General features: G+C 32.4%; 3 protein-coding genes across 5 annotated transcripts; all 3 read left to right on the forward strand.

The window, feature by feature from the left end:
* Nucleotides 1-1,140: 1,140 nt before the first annotated feature.
* Nucleotides 1,141-10,472, forward strand: LOC121120684 (uncharacterized). 2 transcript variants are annotated; one of them, XM_040715549.2, is made up of 3 exons: nucleotides 1,141-1,225; nucleotides 2,607-2,826; nucleotides 9,956-10,472. In XM_040715549.2, exons 2-3 carry the CDS (start codon nucleotides 2,663-2,665, stop codon nucleotides 10,230-10,232), a joined length of 441 nt encoding a protein of 146 aa, XP_040571483.1. In that variant the 5' UTR covers nucleotides 1,141-1,225; nucleotides 2,607-2,662; the 3' UTR covers nucleotides 10,233-10,472. The 2 variants fall into 2 exon arrangements, with proteins under 2 accessions (XP_040571483.1, XP_071745514.1); XM_071889413.1 differs by having other exon boundaries at nucleotides 1,202-1,855; nucleotides 1,923-2,826.
* Nucleotides 10,473-12,226: 1,754 nt separating this feature from the next.
* Nucleotides 12,227-13,387, forward strand: LOC121120346 (uncharacterized). Its single transcript, XM_040715198.2, has 3 exons — nucleotides 12,227-12,854; nucleotides 12,920-13,113; nucleotides 13,197-13,387. The coding sequence occupies exons 1-3, from the start codon at nucleotides 12,494-12,496 to the stop codon at nucleotides 13,278-13,280; spliced, it is 639 nt and encodes a 212-aa protein (XP_040571132.1). The 5' UTR covers nucleotides 12,227-12,493; the 3' UTR covers nucleotides 13,281-13,387.
* Nucleotides 13,388-14,423: 1,036 nt separating this feature from the next.
* On the forward strand, nucleotides 14,424-17,930 carry LOC121120312 (A disintegrin and metalloproteinase with thrombospondin motifs adt-1). 2 transcript variants are annotated; one of them, XM_040715166.2, is made up of 12 exons: nucleotides 14,424-14,613; nucleotides 14,681-15,012; nucleotides 15,071-15,555; nucleotides 15,622-15,792; nucleotides 15,852-15,927; nucleotides 15,998-16,092; nucleotides 16,150-16,500; nucleotides 16,550-16,714; nucleotides 16,780-16,947; nucleotides 17,021-17,176; nucleotides 17,236-17,556; nucleotides 17,614-17,930. In XM_040715166.2, the coding sequence occupies exons 1-12, from the start codon at nucleotides 14,494-14,496 to the stop codon at nucleotides 17,832-17,834; spliced, it is 2,661 nt and encodes an 886-aa protein (XP_040571100.1). In that variant the 5' UTR covers nucleotides 14,424-14,493; the 3' UTR covers nucleotides 17,835-17,930. The 2 variants fall into 2 exon arrangements, with proteins under 2 accessions (XP_040571100.1, XP_071745379.1); XM_071889278.1 differs by having other exon boundaries at nucleotides 14,447-14,613; nucleotides 17,218-17,556.
* The last annotated feature ends 4,248 nt before the right edge of the window (nucleotides 17,931-22,178 follow it).

Below are 22,178 nucleotides of genomic sequence, written 5' to 3' on the forward strand. Positions count from 1 at the left end.
TTTTAACAAATTCTTCCCTTTTTTTAGGCTTCAAATCAGATATTGTGACCTGTACCTGATAGGAACTAGGAGTATAGTTCTATTCCCAGCCACATAGCCTTTGCATAGGATAAATATCATATAGGACATTATTATTTATTACAAACGTTGTAATATATTCAAAAGTAATTGTATCATACTAGAAAAGTACACTTAAAAATTCGTTGAAAGAGCCTATAAGTCACTTTTTATGGTTCTCATACTTGGCTTGATACATTGGAAGTATGAATTTACTGTCCTAGATAAACAACTTTGAAAATTCGAGTCCTTTAGGTAACTACGTAATGCAGCCTATTTCGTTCTCTATGGGCAAGAAATAAGGTTTATGAAGAGACGAAGTCCATCCTTCTATTGCAATTTCAGATTGCTCCAACTGTACTCAGCTTTACAGTTATCCTCATACCCTCCAACGACTTGACCATTGACTACTTGCTCGAATCCTCTCAGTGGTTTGTCGCACCGAACCCAACCACCTCCTCTTCTGACACATCTTGGATCATAACGAAGTGGAAATCGTTGCTCTTGCCTAGTACTATGAATGCAAATGTTTTTACGTCAATCCAAGAGGATTGCCCGATATAAATAATCTTATTTGTTTATTTATCTTTTACCATAATATAATTTATATTGATGATGGAAATGACCAACGCAATCTTGGAATTTTTATCCACTATTACACCTTTCCTTTTTTTTTTTCTCCTGCCATTTTTTCCTGACAGCCAAATAAATACATTTATTTGAATTTTGTTAGAGATAAAGTTGGAGAACGAATGGCTTCATTAAAAAACTTTAACCATGAATATTAAAATTCAAACTTGGAGTCTTTCATCTATGTATTTGATACTCTCCCCATTACAAGTCATTATAAGGGAAGTTTAATAAGATGAGAGTCAACGTCGACTGTGTAAGTCCTATGTGCGTAAGTCCTCCTTTCACCTACCCCTGATGATGATATGAAAGTCCCATTCCATCTCTTTCTCCTCCTTGCCTTTTAGAGCTCTCTAACTTTATGTTTTTGATACTCTATTGCTGAAAGATGGGGGTGATGTAGGAAAAAGAAACACGGAGAGAAATGGATCTGTCGCGTTGGAAAGTATTTTTTTTTTGTTTTGTTTTCTATTTCAATTCTTCCTCTCACAAGTTGAATAAATAGTTTCAGTCATTTGCAGACTCTTCTTCCCCTTTTGTGAGTGTGTGCTGTGATTTACATATCCTAAATACAGTAAAATCCGGATAGCTGCAAATTGCCTTTATTCGGATTTTACTCTTATTTTAAGTGTTAGATAAATATCCATTTTTTGAGCGTTGAGAGTTATTTTTTTTCTTTTGGGAGGGACACATTTATATTTTACCTGAATATTTGTTACTGCTATTTTTTTATTTATTATTTAAACAGTTTTTGCCGTTTTTTTTTAATGGAAAGAAACTTCCTTAATGACCTTTTTTTTCTCTTGTAAGAAAAGTCCTTCCTTAATGTCGTTTTTTGAAAACAAAGGCTAATATCAGTTTTTATGACTTTATAAACTAAAATAAAAGTTTTCAAGCAGCCTTTTTCTATATTTAGAAAATAATGTTTTAACTTATTTCAAGCTTGATCTTCTTTTGTTTCTTTTGGAAAAGGCGGAGCCTCCTTAGGGATTTTTATTTTATTACCCACTTTTTTTTAGAAAGGAATATATATTTCAATTTCTAAAATGACATTTTTTTCTTGACAAATCAATCCTTTATCAATGGTCCTTTATAAAAATGTATCCTTTGGGTTTACATTTATCGTTATAATAAAACATTTTACCTCCCCTTCTCTTACGCCTAATTGGTGACCTGCAGATTGATATTTGACAATTTGGCATAAATTTCAAAGTATATTTATTCCATATTGTCAGTTATTTTTCTCTGTTTGTTTGTTGTTTTGTTTTTTTGCTAGAAAAAGTTAATTAATTAAAATTATCTTCAATTTCTTCAACAGTGAGATAGTCAAGCGCATTATTTATATTAGATGAATATTCTTTCAAAATTATAATATAGTCGACAAACAAATACTCAGTGTATTTTTTTTTCCCCTTATTTTAGACCAACTTTGTCTCCTTCTATTAGTAAAATATTTCTATAATGAATGCAGGAATCGAATTAGACCCATCATGTAATGAAACTTTTAAGAGATTACAAGAACTTTTTGTATTAATTATTATGCAAATGACAACAAATATAATGTTTAACCTGAAAGAAGATTTTTAATTCCTTAAGACGTTCATTATACGGTTGTTTTAATTCAATCACCTTTTTCAAATCATGGCTATTATACTCTAAATATGTTGCTCTTAGCTTGACAAACTAAGTTTAAAAAAGAAATGTATAGAGTATTCCTTCAACAGACAAATGTATAAAAAAAATGGATTAATAAATATATTCTTATTTTTCAATATCTTCATTCTTTTAAATTGTATACGGAAAATCGCAAAGTATTCGTATTTACAGAGCAGTTATTTTTTTAAGCAAACTTATTTCTTTTCTGTATTTGACATATTCTTAATAAATAATGACTCATCATATGATTATTCCTTTCACAGATCCTAGATAAATACGAATCCTTCTATACCTAGAAACATAAGCAGCCAATCCAAGCATGAAGCGTCTTCTGTTTTTGGTTTGTGTTCTGAGTTTGAGTGATTGGGTGTGGTGTGTCTCTAGAAAGGCGTCCCTGAGTCCACTCTCTTTCAAAAGATCCCCCATAGAAGATCGGCAGCAACAACAACAACGACAGCTATTCTATCCATTAGCGTATTCAAGGTAAACACCAAAAAAAAAAATCTCTTTTTGTCTTCTTTTTTTTCAAATGAAAAAAATATACTTCGTGACTTATTTTTCGTATAATTGTCTATTATTGTTAGACAATAATGAAGTTTTTAAAAGAAAAATAAATAGAAATAAAATTCGTCTATTGTCAGAGTAAATGAGAATCATCTGTGAAAGAAAGATGGAATGGAAGGTGGTAAAAATAAAAATTATTATCTTACGTACAAAAACTGAAGAGGCTGCCGACAAGCAAATTACACTCTGCATACATAAATATTTATATAAACTTATCATTGAAGCAGTGTCAATGCCCATTTCCTTCCCCTCCTCTCATGACATTAAAAAAACAAAATATGCCTATTTAAGGTATATATATTTATAATTACTGAAATTTATCGGGGAATAAAAAAACTACAAAAATATTAATATATTCTCCGCAAGGTGGCGAGGCAGTCTGTGGCTTGGAGATGTAACATAAGTTTTTCACAGTCCCCTATATGTGAGTAACCATCCCTATATTTGATATTAAATAATATCATCATTCAGGGAACTGTATTATTTTGCCACAAGACTGCACCTCTCTCTGATGTTTTGTTTACAATTTAATTGAATTAAACATCGTTCAGTCCCATTAACTTAAGTTAAAAATGATTATAAATGGTAATATTTATTATTACTTTAAAGGAAAATGCAACCCTGAATTGTTCAATACAAGTATAGTACCTTAGTTTCAAACTTTGATACCCATTTTGCCATTAACATCTAAAAAATGAATAAAAAACCGAGAGGATGTTTACGCTTCGATTCAATGCATGATTTTCGGACAATAGGTTCAACATTTCAATATTGATTTTATTTAAATTATATAATATCAAAAAAGAAACATCAAGCTCTTGGTTTTTAGTGACACCATTTATGTCCACCATCAGAGATGTGTCTCGAGTCAACTCTGTTCTTGAACCTAATCGACGAGTATTACCAGTAATATACTGAAGCTCTAAAACAACGACTCATCACCATTTTTTGTTATCTGAGGATGAAAGAAATTAGCCTAATTTAGATACTAAGGGGTATAAATTGAAATATAAAGTGCAATACTTTTATATTTGATACGGACATAATTTCACTTAAGTTCCTAACGTATATATCTACCATATTTGGTTCCGTATCGATACTGAGGTGCACTTTTCATATGGAGCCGCCTGGCTCTGATAGTTACTAACATATATTGATACACATACAAGTCAACACATATTGGAAGGAATTGAGTAACCACGGAGTAAAGTCCTTGTAAAACCGGAACTGGCTTTGAGGTGAATATCAGCAGGAAATCTAGGCTTTATTTCAATCTAAGTTCAGAAATTTTAAACTTAGGCTAATTATATATATATATATATATCACATTAATTATAATTTTTGAAATCTGTGTTACCGGTTAAATGGAATAACTCATATATTAGATTCCCGGAATTCATCACTATTTTTTTCCGGGACGAATCGCCGAGAATCTATGCAGTACATAACTTCCAAATCAATTTTCACCATAAGATACCACTGAAGACGAATCAATTAGTTTTCAAATATCACTTTTTTACCCTAATACTACAGATGACGTCACTTGGTACTTTTCTGTCATTTTCCTCATAACGTTTTTCTTCCCTAGGCAGAATTAATATTGTCAATTATTCAGTTCAAAAGTTCAATACATGGAGGTTGGATAGTTAGTTAAAAAATCATACTCATGTATACTTATAGTTTAGTAATTTGTAATGAAAAATAAAGTTCGATGAAAATGGGGAAATACTGAAGACTTACTTCCTAAATGGAGAGTCTTCAAACGAAACTGCAAGAAAATTACGTCGGTCGAAACAAAGCGCCTTCCAGGTAGTTTGTGGATAAATTTGTGAAGCTTGTGCGCGAAACTGGTTCGTTAATGGATAAAACAATGCGTTCCCGTGTCCGTCGAGTGCACTCAATCGAAAACATTACTGTTGTTGCCGAAAGCGAAAAAAGGAGAAAACGAGCAAGGAGCTGCCGTTACGGTCAATGGTGAACGCTATCGGGCCATGTTGGAATATTTTTTGTTTTTCCAAATGGAAAAGGAAGACATCGACGACTTTTGGTTCCAACAGGATGGCGCTACGTACCACACAGCCAACGTTACAGTGGATCTTTTGCGCACTGTCTTCGACAATCGCATCATAAGCCGAAACAGCAACTGGCCACCTCTTAGCTGCGATTTGACTCCGTTGGAATATTTTTTGAGGGGACCGTCAAGGATAAATGTTACGCCAACCATCCAGAGACGATTGACGATTTGAAAGAAGAAATTGGAGTGTCCATTGCAGCTATTGAAGCTCACACAATCGAAAATGTATTTGAAAAATTTGGTCGACAGAATGGGCTACTGTAAGGCCAGCAACGGCGGCCATATGAATAAAGTAATATTCCATTATTAACCGGAATGTTGAGGCTTTCAAATAATAAAAAATTATTGAAAAATATCCATTTGCTTTTTTTTATAGCAATATAAAAAAAAACAGTTTTTTGGCCACTCTTTAATTATATTTAAATCCATATATATTTTTAAAAAAGGACACCAAAGACAGTCAATAAAGCATTCATCAGAGGGAGAGGTTAAAACCACGACGACCGATTAAACAATGAAAAAAAAGAGGAAAACACAGCAACCGTTTTTCCTTTTCTAATTTGAAAGATACTTTTTTCATTCTAAGCTACTCCACTCTATGTGTACAAATCGTACCTGGGCGATAAAACAGTTATCACGTAGCCTTGGACAAACATTTATAACATGGTTTTCTTTTTTATAGGAAAGTTTGCGAACGAAAACAAAAAGATAGGGTGTTAAAGGCTATTAAAACAAAAAAACGGCACCAAAATATTATTGACAATACACAGTTGAAATGTATGACTCTGTTGTCATTCTGAAACTGAGTAATGATGATGTTAATGCGAAGAACCATTGATTTATGTGATGATATGGCAAAAATAACATTTGAGTCAACGGAAGTGCGATATGAGTGCTTTCATTAATTAATCCCTCAAGGCAATGAGTTAGGAATTATTTGCATTTATATGAGAGTGAAGTATATAAATATATGTACCATGCACATACAAGGAATTATTGTATTTATGTAAAGTGCATTGATGACCCTGAAAACCTTTTTTTACTTGAAAGAAAAGTTGGAAAAAAGTGCACTTTGTAAGTGCCGTTCATTTATTTTCAAAAAACACATCTACTTAGATGTATTTATGATCAGCGAAATACACAAATGTAGTATTGATTAAGTCGTGATGAATTGTAATTGTTTTTTTTTCTTCTTATATTTTAGGCCTTTCATAGGTACATAATATTTACAAACATATAATCAAAGTCATTGTGCTCCAATCAACATATTTGATTTTTAGTTATACTTTACATTTTTTAATCTTTCAAAAAATACTTATATGTGAGCCGTCAACATACAAACACGTTAGAATATTTTTTCTCAAAATTGAGTCGTTATAAATTAGTTTCGTAAATTTCTATCAACAAATTTTTCTGATAAACCCTTTAAAGGTGCTGCAAATTGTACGTAGTAGAAAGTAATAATCACAGTAAAATAATTATTATTCATTACTATAAGCCTTAAGATTACGTCGACAGGATGGCCACCTTCTCCTAAAACCACAAAAACCCCAATTTTATGCGACAACACGTGTCTATTCAAGTCATATATGTTGCATTAAGAATTTATAAAGGCCAAAAAAACAAAACATAATAGTTTATAACAGCACCGATTCAAAAACCAACATAAAAAAACAAATTTCTTAACGACATCCATGAAAGTGCAAGATTTTGAGTTTGAGTAATTCTAGGTTTGTACAAAAGGATGAAAATTTTCGTTATAAAAAAATTAATTTTATCTTGATGGAGACCCATGTAAATAAAAGAAAATAATCTTTGATATAAAATAACTCCATACGTATGGAAAATCATGAGAGATATCTTGTTTCTTATATCTCTTGTGCCTTCACATACTGACAAAAAATGAACCAGTGTCTCTAAACAGGCCTTACAGTAAAAACAAAGTCTTTCTTCCGGGCACTTTCCATAAACACTTCCCAGCGAATGCGTATTAGTGACAACTCTATTCTTAAACCAATAAACGAAATCATTAAAGTATCCATTCGATAGACTTTTAAGGTTTTTGTGAATTCATACAACGTACAACACTTGAACAAAAATCAAGAAAGGAATAGATCCCAGTGTTTTTTTTAACATTATAGGCATACAGTCTAATATTCTTTAGACATATTTCGGTTAATTATAGGCCTTGTATTTTAATTTTTAAGATAAGTTCAGATACTGAAGAATGTAAAGTAGAGTGGAAAGGCTTCATTTGATTTGTGAGATGTAATTTCGGTCCGATAGGGCCCCTTTCAAATAGAACATATCAATTTCCAGTTGTTTTATTGCGACAATTTCAAGAGCAACTTGACGTGGTACTTCCAAATGATAAATCCGAATCATCTTTATAGATAGAAATTGACTAAAATTATACGTCGAAGAATACAAATTTTATCCAGGCTAATTTTTGAGAAACATCATTCTGGTTTGTTTTTATGTTAACAGAAGAAATATTGTTTACCAAATGTAAAAAAAAATAAACTAGGAAAACATAAAAAAAAGTGAGTTAAATAACTATTTGGGTGTAACCATAAATGAAGATTCCGATTCTGCAAAAAAATATACCCAAAAGTCAATATATTTTCCATATTTCGGAAGCGAGGATAGGCTATGAATTTATTCAGTGCGAAACCGTGCTATGGGGTTTTATTATAGAGTGAGTAGAAACCTGTCTCTTCAAAAAGGTAAAATCTTTAAAAAAAAGTAGGCTGTGTTACATGAGTAAAGATAACAGGCACTAAATTATTAGCTTCTAACGAATATAACAATACTATTTTTTTTTCAATGGCTACATGTACTAGATACTAGAAAACAACGATATTTTCAGTATATTGTATCATCTCTGAGTGCAATGAAATAGTTATATTTCTCTGAAACGTAAACTTAATTATACATTCCAAACCAGATGACAAAGTTTAGAGCTAAATATACGACATTTTTCAAGCAAAAATGTAATATCTCGCAAATGTAACTAATAAATTAGTAAAATGGGAATCTCTTATCTTCAATATTGGGGAAGATTTAGTCACATAGATATTGAAAGTTAAATATGAAAGTTGAAGCTTTTGTCCAGATAGCATATTTTCGCGCTGGGTCAACGACATATAATATAGATGTTTTGTACTAGTTGCGATGTCTGTACGAGTTACAGCTTGTATAACGACCTTGTACAAGTTGCAATTTCTTCGTCTTAAAATGCAATATTTAATTACTACATTGATCATTTTTATTACCAACTATTAATTGATATTATGATTTCTTTATGATTTATTAAAATTATATGGTTATTATGTATATATGAGTAATATATCTCTGAGCATTTGAGCTTGATAATGTCCCAGAGAGATTTTTTATTTTAGTAAGTTGTACCCTGAATATGTTATTTAAAATTATTAATCTCGTTTATAGTCACAACTTGTACAAGTTACAAGTTGTACAGAACCACAACTTCTATACAATATATATCTATGTTGTATATATATGCCAATTACCTTCATATTATATCTATATTTAATATTTATATTATTACTTGTGTTGCAAAAAAGTGATGGCCTAGACAAGGGTTAGTTAGCCTTGATGGGAAATACGGGCTATATCATTTATGAGAGGGGTATCTAAATACGTAACTAACAAGATGTTGGACTGTTCCCAAATATTATTATTTACGTAAAGCAACAAAAAACAAACTTGACTTCAATATGTATTATAAGAGTAGATGCCATTAAATTTCACTTATTTTATATTAAAAAGAGTGAACAACGTCAGATGATGGCACTCATTAGTGGGTTAATTACACACTTGACCATGAGAGAGTAAACTAAGATGACTTCTTTGCTTTTTATTCTTATTCTGCTTTGCCGTTCACTTTTGCATAATCAACATCTGGCATTCAAAAAACTAAAAAAAAAAAAAATCTTTTGAAATCCTTTTCATTAACTTGTTTATGAATATTATACATATTTATATTATTATGTCAGTCCTTATATAGTCAGTCCAGTATTAGAGCCAGCCCTATCAGTCCTTGGAACCGGTTGTAAAGACCGCCAGTCCTTCAGACTGTCAGACGGATTCAAAGGAAATGAAATGAAGTTGAGTAACGTCATGAACTTTATAAGTTTAAGGAGTGACATGGAGTGTTGGACCGAGACTGAACTGTACGGGACTGCAGCCCTCAATAAAGATCAACACAACAATTGGGCTCGAGTTGGAAATCCAATACCCTTCTGAGAGCTTTATAATTTTTTTAAGACACAACTAATTCGATCATAGTTGTGTATGTGTGGCCTTCTCGTAGTTACGGTGTTACAAACACATAAGTTAACTTTTTTTTTTTTTTTTTTGTCAGCATTCGACTTTTCTGCATCGTTTCTCTTACCAGTGTTCTGAAAAACATTGATTGGATGAATTTGACTTAGCTCTTGTTAAGTTGTGGTGTACAATTGTCAATATAGTAATTCCATAGCTGGGAAGAATTAACTAACTAATTTTTCTTTTGTAGAAAGGCTGCGTGATACAATCAAGGTAATTACGATTAGTAAATATTGGATTGTATTGTTCTTGAATAGGGTTTTCATGGTACCAATACTTTTTGTACCGGTACCACATTAGATATCGTATTTTGGTACTTTTTGATACTTTTTCGACTAAAAATGTTAAACATAAACTTTAGAAGTAAAAGTTTATGTTTGTGATTAAGATTTATGTTTGTGGCGGAAGGGAAGGGGGGAAAGTGAAGACTTGTTTAATAAAAAACAATTTTCATTCTAGCTTTTTTTTTATTTACTATTAGTAATTTTGTATGGGAGTTTTGGGAGGTTACGTCATCAGTGGGTCATTTTTTTATAACATAATGACGCCACATTTACTGGTTTCAATACCAATAAATTATAGTATCACTATCTTTTAATATAATGATCTTTGTTTTTTCGACAGATCCCTTAGATCCTCTCCCACTTACATGAATGAGGCTCCAAATATGAATAAGGATATAGCCGGATTAGCTGCTAACCGAGAAGACTATGGAGATCAATTCTTGACACATTTGAGCACAAGTGATTTGTATAGACTCCTTGAAGTTTTGGATATCCTTGAGAACAAAAGAGAAGGATCTTTCGCACCACAGAATAGTCGAATGAGTGGCAGTACAGCCGTACTCCCTGAAGAAGTTGAGACTCTCAAAAATCTGTTGGATCTTTATAATCAGCATTAATTTCCATTTGGCTTCAATAGTCCTCTTGCTTTTAATATTATTACTATTAACGAACATATTATTATCATGTAAAATTAAGATTTATCAACATAATTATTTTGAATAACTTTAAAAGAAATATAATGAACCAACTTGTCTAACATTTTGATCCCGAAATACTTACTCATATCTGCATATTTTATATATTGTGTCATTTATTATCTATGTACTATTACTGAAAATAAAAAATCAATTAATCTATTTACCATAAATATAAATCAATGATTATAATTTTTTATTAATAACCTTTGTTAATGAACACAACTATTAAAAACAAATGGTTTCACATGGGTTGAACATATAACCATTAATTCATAGAAATCAAAAATCTCATCAACAAATTTTTCTTTTGAATTGGAATCACGTCGTCATTTTTATGCTATCACGAATTGTTATTCAATCACTGTTGGAAATAATTCACAGCCTACAGAATGCTGATTAGGAGACAAAATCAGTATCATCGACACTTGACAACAAAATAAATGGTGTATTTTTATGTTTGTAAATCTGGAGAAAATTATGTAACACAATTTTTTTTTGTGTTTACGGTCTGAAGAGAACAACATTTTATATACTATCAATTAGTCTTGTTAGCTTAACAAAATATACAAAAAAAAAAAAAAAAAATCCAGCAATAAATCTTAAATAACTTTTGGAATATTAATTTATCCCTTATGTTTTATTATAAAGTAAAAAGTCTTGACTTTACGAAAAACTGTAATTTTTGTTGCTGTGATCAGAAATGAGAAATTTTTATTGATTTTCAATGAAAAAGTTCTAGTATTCTTCATTTTTTTTGTTCTTACAAGACATTTTATCTGATTCAGAAAAAGATATAGAAATAATAAAAATATTTTTTGAATTTGTAAGCATACATCTACAAAAGATAAATTTTGAATTTTTCTTAAATTTAAGACGAAAAATAAGACTTCATCACGTATATATTTAATACTGCACAAAAAGTCATATGTATATGTAAGTCTGTATCTTACTGAGATTCATTATATGTTTATAATCCTTCCAAATTTGGGGATTTTTTTTTTTCAATAATCTAAAAGATCCTGCATTTCAGGAGGAAAATGAAATCAATAATGGTATTATCAACATTCATGTTGTAATAATAAATAAAAATTGATAATTTTGGACACGAGCTGAAACAAAGAAAAGCAAGTTTTGTTTTCACCCATGTTTCTAAATATAAAAATATCGGAGCATCCACAAAAAAGGCAACCCTCGTCGATCTCCTCTGCGCCGATGTCAATGCCAGAAAAGCGGTAGAGACCGTTTGCATCTCCATCAAGATGTCCATTACAGCCCCATATAGCCAAGAAGAACAAAATATTCTGTAGCAAACTTCTAACCTGTCTCATTTTGGCCTTCTTCCAGCCTGACCTCAATCCCCTGGACTTTGAATTTTCAATTTACCTAGAGAAGAAAGTTTGCCAAAATAATTTGGATTCGCACAGAACTGACATTATGGCCGTGTGGTAGTCCATGGATACGGCCTTCATCGTCAAGAGCTATCAATCTGTTCACCGTCATGACAATGCTGTTATTAATTGTGAAGGCTTTAATATTATAGAAAAACATAGGTAAATGGAACATTTAAACATTGCGAAAATTTGTTTTGAGTTATTTATTCTTGATTCCATAAAAGTTACGTGTTGTTTTTTTTGTAATTCATTCATGGTACTCCAAGCTTTGGACACTCGTTCTGTATATTTGAAATTCATCATTAAATTGAATATACAATGTGTATTCCCATAAAATTTAAATTTTTATATGCCAATTTTTTGTGTTATATTTCATAAGAATAAAATTTTTAAATATATTTAAAAATATGTAAAAAGAAATTCATTTCTTAGTTATTTCCAGAGGACAATGATTTGTCCTCTTTATTTTGCTCTTGTCACTTAAACCACTGTTTCTCTTCTTCTCATAAGTGTCATTTAGCTCAGAGCATGTGGCTGTGAAATGTAAATAAAGAAACATGTTGTTGAGGTGCTGTCTCTCATTGGCTATTGTAAATCGTACATTGTATTATGTTGTTACAATTTGTACATAAGTGTGGGAGGCGTGAGAGGGAGGGTGTGGGGAAAAATAAGGAGCATTCCCGCCCCTCCTTATTCCCCCATCAACACATATACCACCACCCCCATTACCTCATAAAACGTAAATTCCCTCAACAACTTTTTCCCCCATCATCTTTTTAGTTCTTCAAGATGTCTTCAAATAATCACTGGTACTCCCACTCTTATTCAACTTCATCATCCTCTGGAGGAGCACTCCCTAATCCTCTGTCCTCCTATGACTACCCCTCATCTAATGGAATCTCGGATTTTTATAATTATAACAACACAGATGGAACAGCCTATACAGGTCATTTAGGACACGTTCATAATCCCCATTATTGGGCAGCCTCATCCTTCAACACTCCAACAAGTCCTCCCCTTTGGTCTCATATCCCCTCCACGCTTCCCTCGCCCCATCTCTGCACTCCAAGTCCATCCAGTTCCCTAGAAAGTTTCGATAAGCCCGTGTCAGATAGTGAAGAGGATCTAACCTCACAACCTACCACGACAGGTTCTTTTTAACCACATTTCTTCCTACCATGAGTGATATGTTATGTAACAACTTCATTATTTCAGAGTCCAAAAGAGTCAGAGACAAAAAATCCAGTAACAATACTTCCTCAGAGGGATCTTCCCTGAGTCGCAAAGAGCGGACTGCCTTCACGAAATACCAAATATCCGAATTGGAAAGGGAATTCATTGCATGCAATTATTTGACACGTCTTCGACGCTATGAAATCTCAGTTGCATTGGATTTAACAGAGAGACAGGTAGGTAATTTAGAGTCCCAAGGGTGGGAGATAATTTGCAAATGAATATATATATATATATTTATTTACATTCAATATTTCAGGTCAAGGTATGGTTTCAAAATAGACGAATGAAATGGAAAAGGACAAAAACATCCTTTCTAAACTCTGAAATGGCATCAGAATAAGCTTTTTCTTCTTCTTTTTTTTAATCTCTTGAAGAAAGGACATAGGATAATATGGCAGAGTTCAATCATTGTGATAAAGTTTTTTAATACAAATACTATTTAATAACATAAATGTAACAATATCGTTTATACGAATTTATAATAATTAATAAAATAATTTGGAAATGCATTATGTGTTGGACTCTTATTTACATAGAATTATTCGTTCCCCTCTATAAAAGGGATAGATTGTTATAAAAAGAGTAATGTTTCAAGAAAAATTCGTATTCGTAATAAAGATGGTTGTTTAGGTCAACAATGCTGACGTCACATGAAAACTCTTTATAGAGGATATTACAGATTTAAGCAATAAACTTATCCGCAAACATCAATGTAAAAAATACTCACATATTACCTGCAAAAATGATAAGTACTCGTGGGAAGATATAATTTAAGAAAGGTATATTTCCTAATCTTTTGAGTTTTTGTGCGTACTTATACTGTACAAAATGACTTCGCAAACAAAGATGTTCTCGTTGTTGTTTTTTTGACATCACCATCTGTATTAAAAGCCCAGCAAGAAAAACTTAAGAATATGTCAAATATACTGATACAATATTTGCTTGCCTTGTGTTTTTCATTCATCAATTCAGAAGTGATTGTTTTCATAAAATGACGTCATATATTGATGAGAACATTATCACGCAATTTCTATCTAATATCTTCTTCTAAAGTGAGGCTCCAATGCCCCTCCCCCCACCCCCCCTTGTGGTACTAGAAATGTGAAGGCTTTTTAATCGTGCAAGGATACAATTGAACAAACTGCTTGTACAACGTACAGTTGAGATATAACAGCTTTTACAAACATATCCTTGCAAGCTTAAAAGTACACGTATTTTCACATCTCTAGTCAGATTTTAGTTGCATAAGTCCCTCATCCCTAGTCCCTACCTATAAGAAGAAAATCAAGGGGTACTTAATGAGATCTCTCTATATATATTCAAATGGTAATATGATATGAACAGCAAAAAAAAAAAAAATGCTGACACTCCCCCCCCTTCTTCTCCCATGAATAAATAAATCAAAATGATTTTATGATTGGAAATGAATTAAAGATTTTTATTAGTTTTTTCTCCCTTTCTTCTTTCTCAAAACTTAGGCTAAGGTCCATATATATAAAGCTACTTTTGTTGAAAGGACAAAACAGAGTTGTGGAATCCCTAAGTACTTCAACATGATTTTTCTTAGTACTCTGCTGATTATAGGAATTTTAATAACTCCATCCAAATCTACAGGTCGAATCACTCCACTCTTAAAAGTCAACAGCACTGCTTGTATAGCAGAGAATCTAAGAGTATTATTTACCCTTGGGAGATTGAAGCCTACGTTTTATCTATATATCATATACCTTTTTGTCTTAGCTCACGGATCGTTACATTTGTGACTCATACGGTAACATTATCTGTGTTGGAGGTTGGTCTAACCCTACAACACTTTGCAATGTGCCAGTCTGTGATATGAATGGTCAAGGATGTTTGAATGGAGAGTGTTTGTATCCCAATGTTTGCGCCTGTGAGGTGGGATGGGATGGACCCAACTGTGATGAGTGTATTCCACTTGGAGGATGTAGGCATGGAAGCTGTCAAAAGCCTATGGAATGTAATTGTAAGCCAGGGTGGACCGGTGGTCGATGTAGTAAGCCTCAATGTGAGGGCTGTGTCAATGGATGTTGTCACGAACCTAATAAATGCATGTAAGATCCTATAAAAGGAAAGTTTTGACAAATAAATAATTTAATAATTATGAACAAGTTGCGACTTTGGATGGAAAGGACACAATTGCACAGAGTGTCAAACTCTCTCAAACTGTAAGCATGGAAAATGTCTCACTCATCCATTCCAATGTGAATGCTTTGATGGATGGCAAGGATTGGATTGTAGCAAGCCCATTTGTAGAGTTGGCTGCCACCCCACTTACGGTTTTTGCAAATCCCCTGGAGAGTGTATTTGCAAGAATGGGTGGTCAGGAAGGGACTGCACCGATTGTGTTCCATACCCAGGATGCAATGGAACTTGTGTCAATAGCAAACCCTGGACATGCACTGATATTAATACAAATGGGATGGCAAAACCAGATATTTGGAGTCAATGGAGTCAATGGTCATCTTGTAGTAAAACTTGTGGAGACGGGACTCAAAGGAGAGATAGAACCTGTTTGGATCGTAACGGTGTAAGTGGCAATTGTGTAGGAAAATCTGATGAAACAAGAACTTGCTCAGTTCTTGCTTGTAAAATAGGTAAAATGTTGACTGAAATCTAGTTTTAAATTTCTTATATATTAATAATTTCAATTATCATAATAGATGGAGGCTGGTCGATATGGACCAAATGGACACCATGTAGCTCCACCTGTGGTACTGGAACTAAATCTAGATTTAGATCATGCTCTAATCCTATTCCAAAATATGGCGGTAAAATATGTGTAGGAAGTGCTTCTGAGTCTGCTAAATGCTTTAGCCGATACTGCCCAGTTGGTAATATCTGTACATATAATTACTAAATTAATCATGTGACCAAGCTAATTAACTTATAGAGGGACGATGGTCAAGTTGGAAATCTTGGGGAGGCTGTAGTGTGACATGTGGAGAGGGAACTAGACATCGCAACAGGTACGGTTTTTTCTACTCCTTTATCATCTGTAAGACTTTATGTTGATTAAATATAAATACAATTATGCAGATATTGTGATTCCCCTTCCCCTGCTCATGGCGGACCAAGTTGCTTTGGGCCCCCTGTAGAAAGTACAAAATGCATTGAAAAGGAATGTCCCATAGGTAAAAATATATTCGACTTTACATGTTAAACCTATCAATTTCCTTAAATAATCAAAGATGGAATATGGTTATCTTGGACTCAATGGACTACCTGTAGCAAGACCTGTGGACCTGGCACACAAGAAAGAACAAGGACATGTGATGGACCTCAATTTGGTGGGCAAAGTTGTAGTGGAAACTTTACAATTGAAAGAGATGTTATACCCTGCTGGCAGATTGTAGTATGCCCAACTGATGGAGAATGGTCTGAGTGGGATACTTGGAGTCCATGCAGCAAAACTTGTGAAAGTGGATCTCGTTTCAGACAAAGGCATTGCAACAATCCAGCTCCCAAATTCGGTGGAAAAACATGCCGTGGAAGTGCGCTCGAGAATGGGGTCTGCAATGCCGATGTTAATTGTCCAATTAGTAAGTATTCAAGTGTTGGCTTTCTGAATATTTATCCACAAATTTATAGATGGAAAATGGAATTCTTGGGGAAGGTGGTCAATATGCTCAGTATCATGTGGTGGTGGAATTCAAGGCCGTAGAAGAACCTGCACAGTACCACAATTTGGAGGGGAGCCATGCAATGGCCAGTCTGATCAAGAGAGACAATGTAATCAAATTCCATGTCCAGTCGGTGAGTAATACAGGCTTTAAATAGTAAAAGAAATTAAATGTGCCAATTTATTGAATTGACATTAGATGGAGTATGGTCGCTTTGGTCAAAATGGTCATCCTGCTCAAAAACATGCGAAGGAGGCTTTAGACAAAGAATAAGGGAGTGTATATCTCCACAGTTAGGCAGTGAGCTTTGTTCTGGATCAAGTAGAGAAATTGAATCTTGCAACGATAAAATATCTTGCACAACAGGTTTGAGACAAAAATGAGCTATTTTTTTTCTCTTCATATATTAAGAGTATTTTATATATTTGGTGCATTTCAGATACTAGCAATTGGAATACCTGGAGTAACTGGTCTAGCTGTAGTGCATCTTGTGGACATGGATTAAGGGTAAGAAGTAGGGCATGCCCCACTAAAGGAAGCTGTGAGGGTAATAGCTTTGAGGAAGGAAAATGTCAAATCAAGCCCTGTGTCACTGGTAATGAAGTTTACTATATTTTTGTAATAATTGATTATTAGTTGGCCTTGAATTCTCAGACGGGAATTGGGGATATTGGCAAGAATGGACAAGTTGCAGTGTGTCCTGTGGAAAGGGACAAAAGACACGAGGCAGATTTTGTAACAACCCATCTCCTTCTGACGGAGGAAAGCCTTGCAGTGGATATGGACTTGAAAAATCATATTGCATACAAGAGGAATGTACCACAGGAGGGAGTTGGGGGCAATGGGGAACCTGGAGTGCATGCACTCTGACCTGTGGCAACTCAGTCAGAACAAGAGCACGAACTTGTCATAATTCATCGTGTGAGGGAGAAGGCATTCAAACAGAACGGTGCTCTGTGCCTAAATGTCCCATTGGTAAGGACTTTACATTTATATAAAATATATATGTTATATTTTGTAATACTTCATTAGACGGAGGATTTTCCCAATGGTTCATCTGGTCTCAATGCACAGCAGACTGCAAGGGTGACAGAGGAAATCAATCGAGGCGAAGATTCTGCAACAATCCAGTACCATTACATGGAGGCAAAGGATGTGCTGGTGAGATCAAGCAGAAACGCTACTGCACAGGGAATTTACATAAGCAGGAAACAAATCCCGATGCTCCTTGCTTCCACATTGGAAATAGATAAAAATGTATCATTAACAACAAACCTACAATTTTTGTATCTTACTACAACAATAAAAGCAATGCAGACGATATAATATATCAAGTTAATAACAATTAATTTTTGATCTTTCTATTATTTTGTGGGAACTGAACCTTTGGTAAAGATAAGGAAGCATTTACTTCTACATTACAAATACATAAAAATGTATCATTATCGGCAAACCTAGGCATGGTATATTGGTATATGCATATGAGACTACACTTCATTTGTATAATATGATGACAATATTTACCAGAGTTGTATAAAATATGACGTAGAACAAGTGCTAGATTTTATCCCCTTGGTAATTAGAACGATTTTTATTTTTCAGTACTGCTATCATTATAATTGAACTCTTGAAAAGAGTATAAAGTAATGTGCTCATCAGTGACAAAGAGTAATTCTGAGGACTTTTTGCATGGCATGAGATCTTCTTTGACAAGGCCTACAATTGAGAATTGACATTGGATTAATTCCCGTCTATGTATTAACTAGATAAATAGTAGAACAGTTGTTTGTTTCTTTCCACTCACTGCTTCTTGAAACTGAGCCTAATAAAATGGCATGAGAGTGAAACTGCTCTTTTCTAAAATATTATTCAAACTGTCTGTGTTATCATCTCATTGTTGATTTTTTTACCAGACTAATTATGACAAAAATCATGCAAAGTTGTCCATTTTTTTTTCAGACATTGTATAAAAACTGATTTTGAGACGTAAAAGTTTTTTCAATACTTTTTTTTTTATACTTTTATCATTTGAATAATTAACTATTGATTATTTGCTATTACTTATTATAAATGTAATTATGTTCATTTCCAATGAATTACTACCTACGAAAAAAATGTATTTCAATACAAATTAATCACTAAGAACTGTAAGTGTATAAATTGCATATATAAAAAAATGGATCTACTATTCGATTAGGGGGGAAAGAACAAAATATCGTTGATAGACTGGCATATATCTAGAAATCCATGCCTAGTCTGGCTCATTCTCTAACTTAGTTACTTTTTATGGATGTCAGATTCCTTTGTTACATGATTAATATTTTCATAAAAGTAAAATATTCATTAAGTTTGTTATGATCTAAATGCATCATTTAACAGATTATCCCTAAGGGCGAGATTCTAAAGTAGTAGTTGTAGTAGTTAAGCAATCTTAATTGGAAGGATTTGCAGATTACCGATTAATCGGCAATGTAACGGATTAGAGAGATTAGATTTTACTCTTATAGACATCCGATAAAAACATAATTTTCTTTCATTTTGCTTCATCTGTTTGGTTGCGTAATGAAGCCTTGTAACTACCAATAACTGGATTAAACTGTAATTAAAGTCAACTGTAAGATTTGAGTCCCCACTTTGTAAATCAAATCAATCAAAAAAACAAAAAAAAATGAACCAATCAACTCCCTCATCATCATAAATGAAAAAATGCGGAAGTTGTAACACATTTTCAATTAATATAACATGTGACGAATTTTTTTCAGAAAAACGCACAAAATACGCATTTCTTGAATATTATTCTCTTCCTTTACTATTTTTTTATGACACTGAATTCGTTAAACTTTTTCTTTACACGTGACGACTAGTGTTGGTCGAGTTATAACTATTGAGTTTGAGTTTTGTAGCAGTGATTCAAGTTGAGTTTGGGTAAAAGCATCAGGCAAAGAAAAATATTTTTTTATCTAAATGATGAAATCTAAGTTTAACAATTAAGTATGAATGACTACATCAATCAGACAGCCAATTAAAAACTTTTGTTGAAGAGGTTTTGAAAAAATAGTTATTTTATACAAACAGATGAAAAACTTAATTAGAAACATGTTATATTTATTAACTGTGGTTTATTAGTTGAAAAAGTAATCAAGAATTGGTGATTTTGAAAGGTCTTTAAAATGTTAGTTTTTCCCAAATATTCCAAATGTTCCAATTACCCAATTTGAACAAATAATTCTAATTTAAATTCTTGCATAACAAAAAATCTGTTAAAACCCATGTTAGTTTTTTAACGTAATTATCCGTGGAATTATTAGCGTGCAATGAAAATATTAACTTATGAAAATGAATTGAAAAATTCGTTTTTCGTATATTAGAAATTAAACCAATTAACGGAACTTTTACAAATATGTCATGCAGGATCATCTCCAAGCGGCGTAATGACCAGAAGAATAAATTTATACGGTAAAATAATCGTAGGGGAAAATGTTGGCTGTAAAATTACATAGAACCTACTGTTGCTGTGGTCCTTTTTATTCGGTTTAGTTCAGTCTTTGAATTTTTTCTTAAGAATGTCGATGGTTTATGAAGCCAAATATGATATATGAGATATTTCCTAAGAGCATCGCACATTTCTTGCAATAATTATTCATGTTTTCATTATAAAACTAATGTATTATATTTTTACTTAATTATTTGACTGACATACATATATCCCTGCTCAACGAAGTTGAGCAGAGTTTATCTACAGACTAAAAGTTGCAGTTGATTCTAATTAAACTTAATATGGTCAAAGTAAGAGGCCATACATTTTTTTTGAGAGGTCAAGGTAAACAAATTTAGATACATCACTCAATTTGATTTATAGGTGAAGGTTTTGCACTCTAACGAGTGTCCATTCAAATTTTATTATATAACAGAATAATTATAAAAAAGAAAATCACACTCAGTGACGTGTCGTGGGATCGATTTTATCTTCTTTAAGGCCTGATAAGTGGGGCGGGACTGGACTGGAGGGAACAAGACTGCAACGCAGTCTTCAGTCCTAAGAAAAGACTGATGCAATACTATTCGTACCCTGTACATATAAGAAACTCCATCGACAGAAACAAACAAGGAATGATTACACCCTCAAAAATAAAGGTAAAATTCAAACATAAAAATGTAAGTATGAAAAATCTAAAAGATGCGAAAATACCTGAAGCAAAAATGTATACGGCCAAATTATGAGCAGCGACAATGTATATTTTGTGGGTGAGTAACCTTTACTTCGGCGAGGATGATGATTTAAATGAATAATCATAGTTTCTTTTCATTTTACGTAAAACATTTTTGACAGAATTTGATTTTATTTTTTTATTTTTTCTCTCTTAATTTTCAGATAATAAATTAAAGTTGAGTTTGATTTGGACTTTGAGAAATCCTTGAGTCTAACACTAATATAAGCTATGTAGACATATTTTTTTACTACATATAACGTAGTTCAACATACGTAAACACATATTCAGCGGAATAAAAAAGAAATACAAGGAAAATAAGACAACGAAGGATATCTGGAATCCTCATTATCTTTATTTCTTTTTTAACTAAAAAAATATAATACTTGTGTTGTTCAAATAAAAAAACATATAAATTCGGATTCTTCCACGGTGATAATGATGATGATTTAAATAAATAATCATAATTTCTTTTCATTTTACGTAAAACATTTTTTGACAGAATTCTTTTTTTTTTTTCGTAAAGAAACCGCATCAAGGAAACATCGGAAGGAAAAATATAATTTATTAAACTCATACGGTTCAAAATTATTTGTAAAAAAACATCCTATAAGAGCATACATATATGCCTTATCAACACAAAAGAAAGCTAGAATGATGTAACTCACAATTACAGATTTGCTTTGTGGCATGTAACCACAAAAGTTAAGCAACAATGATTGTTGTATAGATAACATTGGTATTCTTCGACAAATCGTTATCGTCAATTTCTATTCTATTCTGAGCAATCCTTTACATATGCAGTAAATTGCAGTTAAAGCGGCAAAAATTGAATGATACAAAGTAATAAATATGAGTGGATGGATTTAATTTAAAAGGCTATTTTGGGGTCAACTTATCCTCCGCATAAATTAAATTAAGGCTCTAAGCTGCATTTGTTATTCAGTGGTATCTCAACTTAAGGGCGTCTGCAGACTTGGGATTGGCTTTTGGAATTTTATTGAAAAAAAATACAAAAATTAATTTTTTGTGAAAATGTTTCAAAAATCTATAGATATTTACAAAAAATTGAATTTTTTGTAAAAAATTTCACATGTTAAAGTTTTTGAACACAAAAATTCAAATCAGAGACAATTAATTTTTTTTTCTTTTAATTTAAAAAAATCCGTAGCTTTTCACAGAAAATTACATTTAACAGAAAACATAATTTAAATATTAAATTTTTGAAAAAAAAAATTCAAATATTAAATTATTTCCAAAAAAAATTCAAAAATCTATTGCTATTCATAGAAAATTAATTTTTTTGGAAAAACAAAGTTCAAATGTTACATTTATTGCTCTGTTGCATAATTAGGCCGAATGACTTTTTTTTTTTTTTTTTTTTGAAAA

Source organism: Lepeophtheirus salmonis, chromosome 6 (assembly GCF_016086655.4).
Source record: "Lepeophtheirus salmonis chromosome 6, UVic_Lsal_1.4, whole genome shotgun sequence".
In the NCBI taxonomy this organism is placed as follows: domain Eukaryota; kingdom Metazoa; phylum Arthropoda; class Copepoda; order Siphonostomatoida; family Caligidae; genus Lepeophtheirus; species Lepeophtheirus salmonis.

Bases quoted from the DNA above. Each gene is read 5' to 3' on its own strand.
- LOC121120346 (XM_040715198.2), top strand. From the start codon at position 12,494: ATGTCTTCAAATAATCACTGGTACTCCCACTCTTATTCAACTTCATCA. The intron at 12,855-12,919 runs GTTCTTTTTAAC...TCATTATTTCAG, and splicing joins CTCACAACCTACCACGACAG to AGTCCAAAAGAGTCAGAGAC. The intron at 13,114-13,196 runs GTAGGTAATTTA...TCAATATTTCAG, and splicing joins TGGATTTAACAGAGAGACAG to GTCAAGGTATGGTTTCAAAA.
- LOC121120684 (XM_040715549.2), top strand. From the start codon at position 2,663: ATGAAGCGTCTTCTGTTTTTGGTTTGTGTTCTGAGTTTGAGTGATTGG. The intron at 2,827-9,955 runs GTAAACACCAAA...TTTTTTCGACAG, and splicing joins TATCCATTAGCGTATTCAAG to ATCCCTTAGATCCTCTCCCA.
- LOC121120312 (XM_071889278.1), top strand. From the start codon at position 14,494: ATGATTTTTCTTAGTACTCTGCTGATTATAGGAATTTTAATAACTCCA. The intron at 16,715-16,779 runs GTGAGTAATACA...AATTGACATTAG, and splicing joins TCAAATTCCATGTCCAGTCG to ATGGAGTATGGTCGCTTTGG. The intron at 16,948-17,020 runs GTTTGAGACAAA...GGTGCATTTCAG, and splicing joins TAAAATATCTTGCACAACAG to ATACTAGCAATTGGAATACC.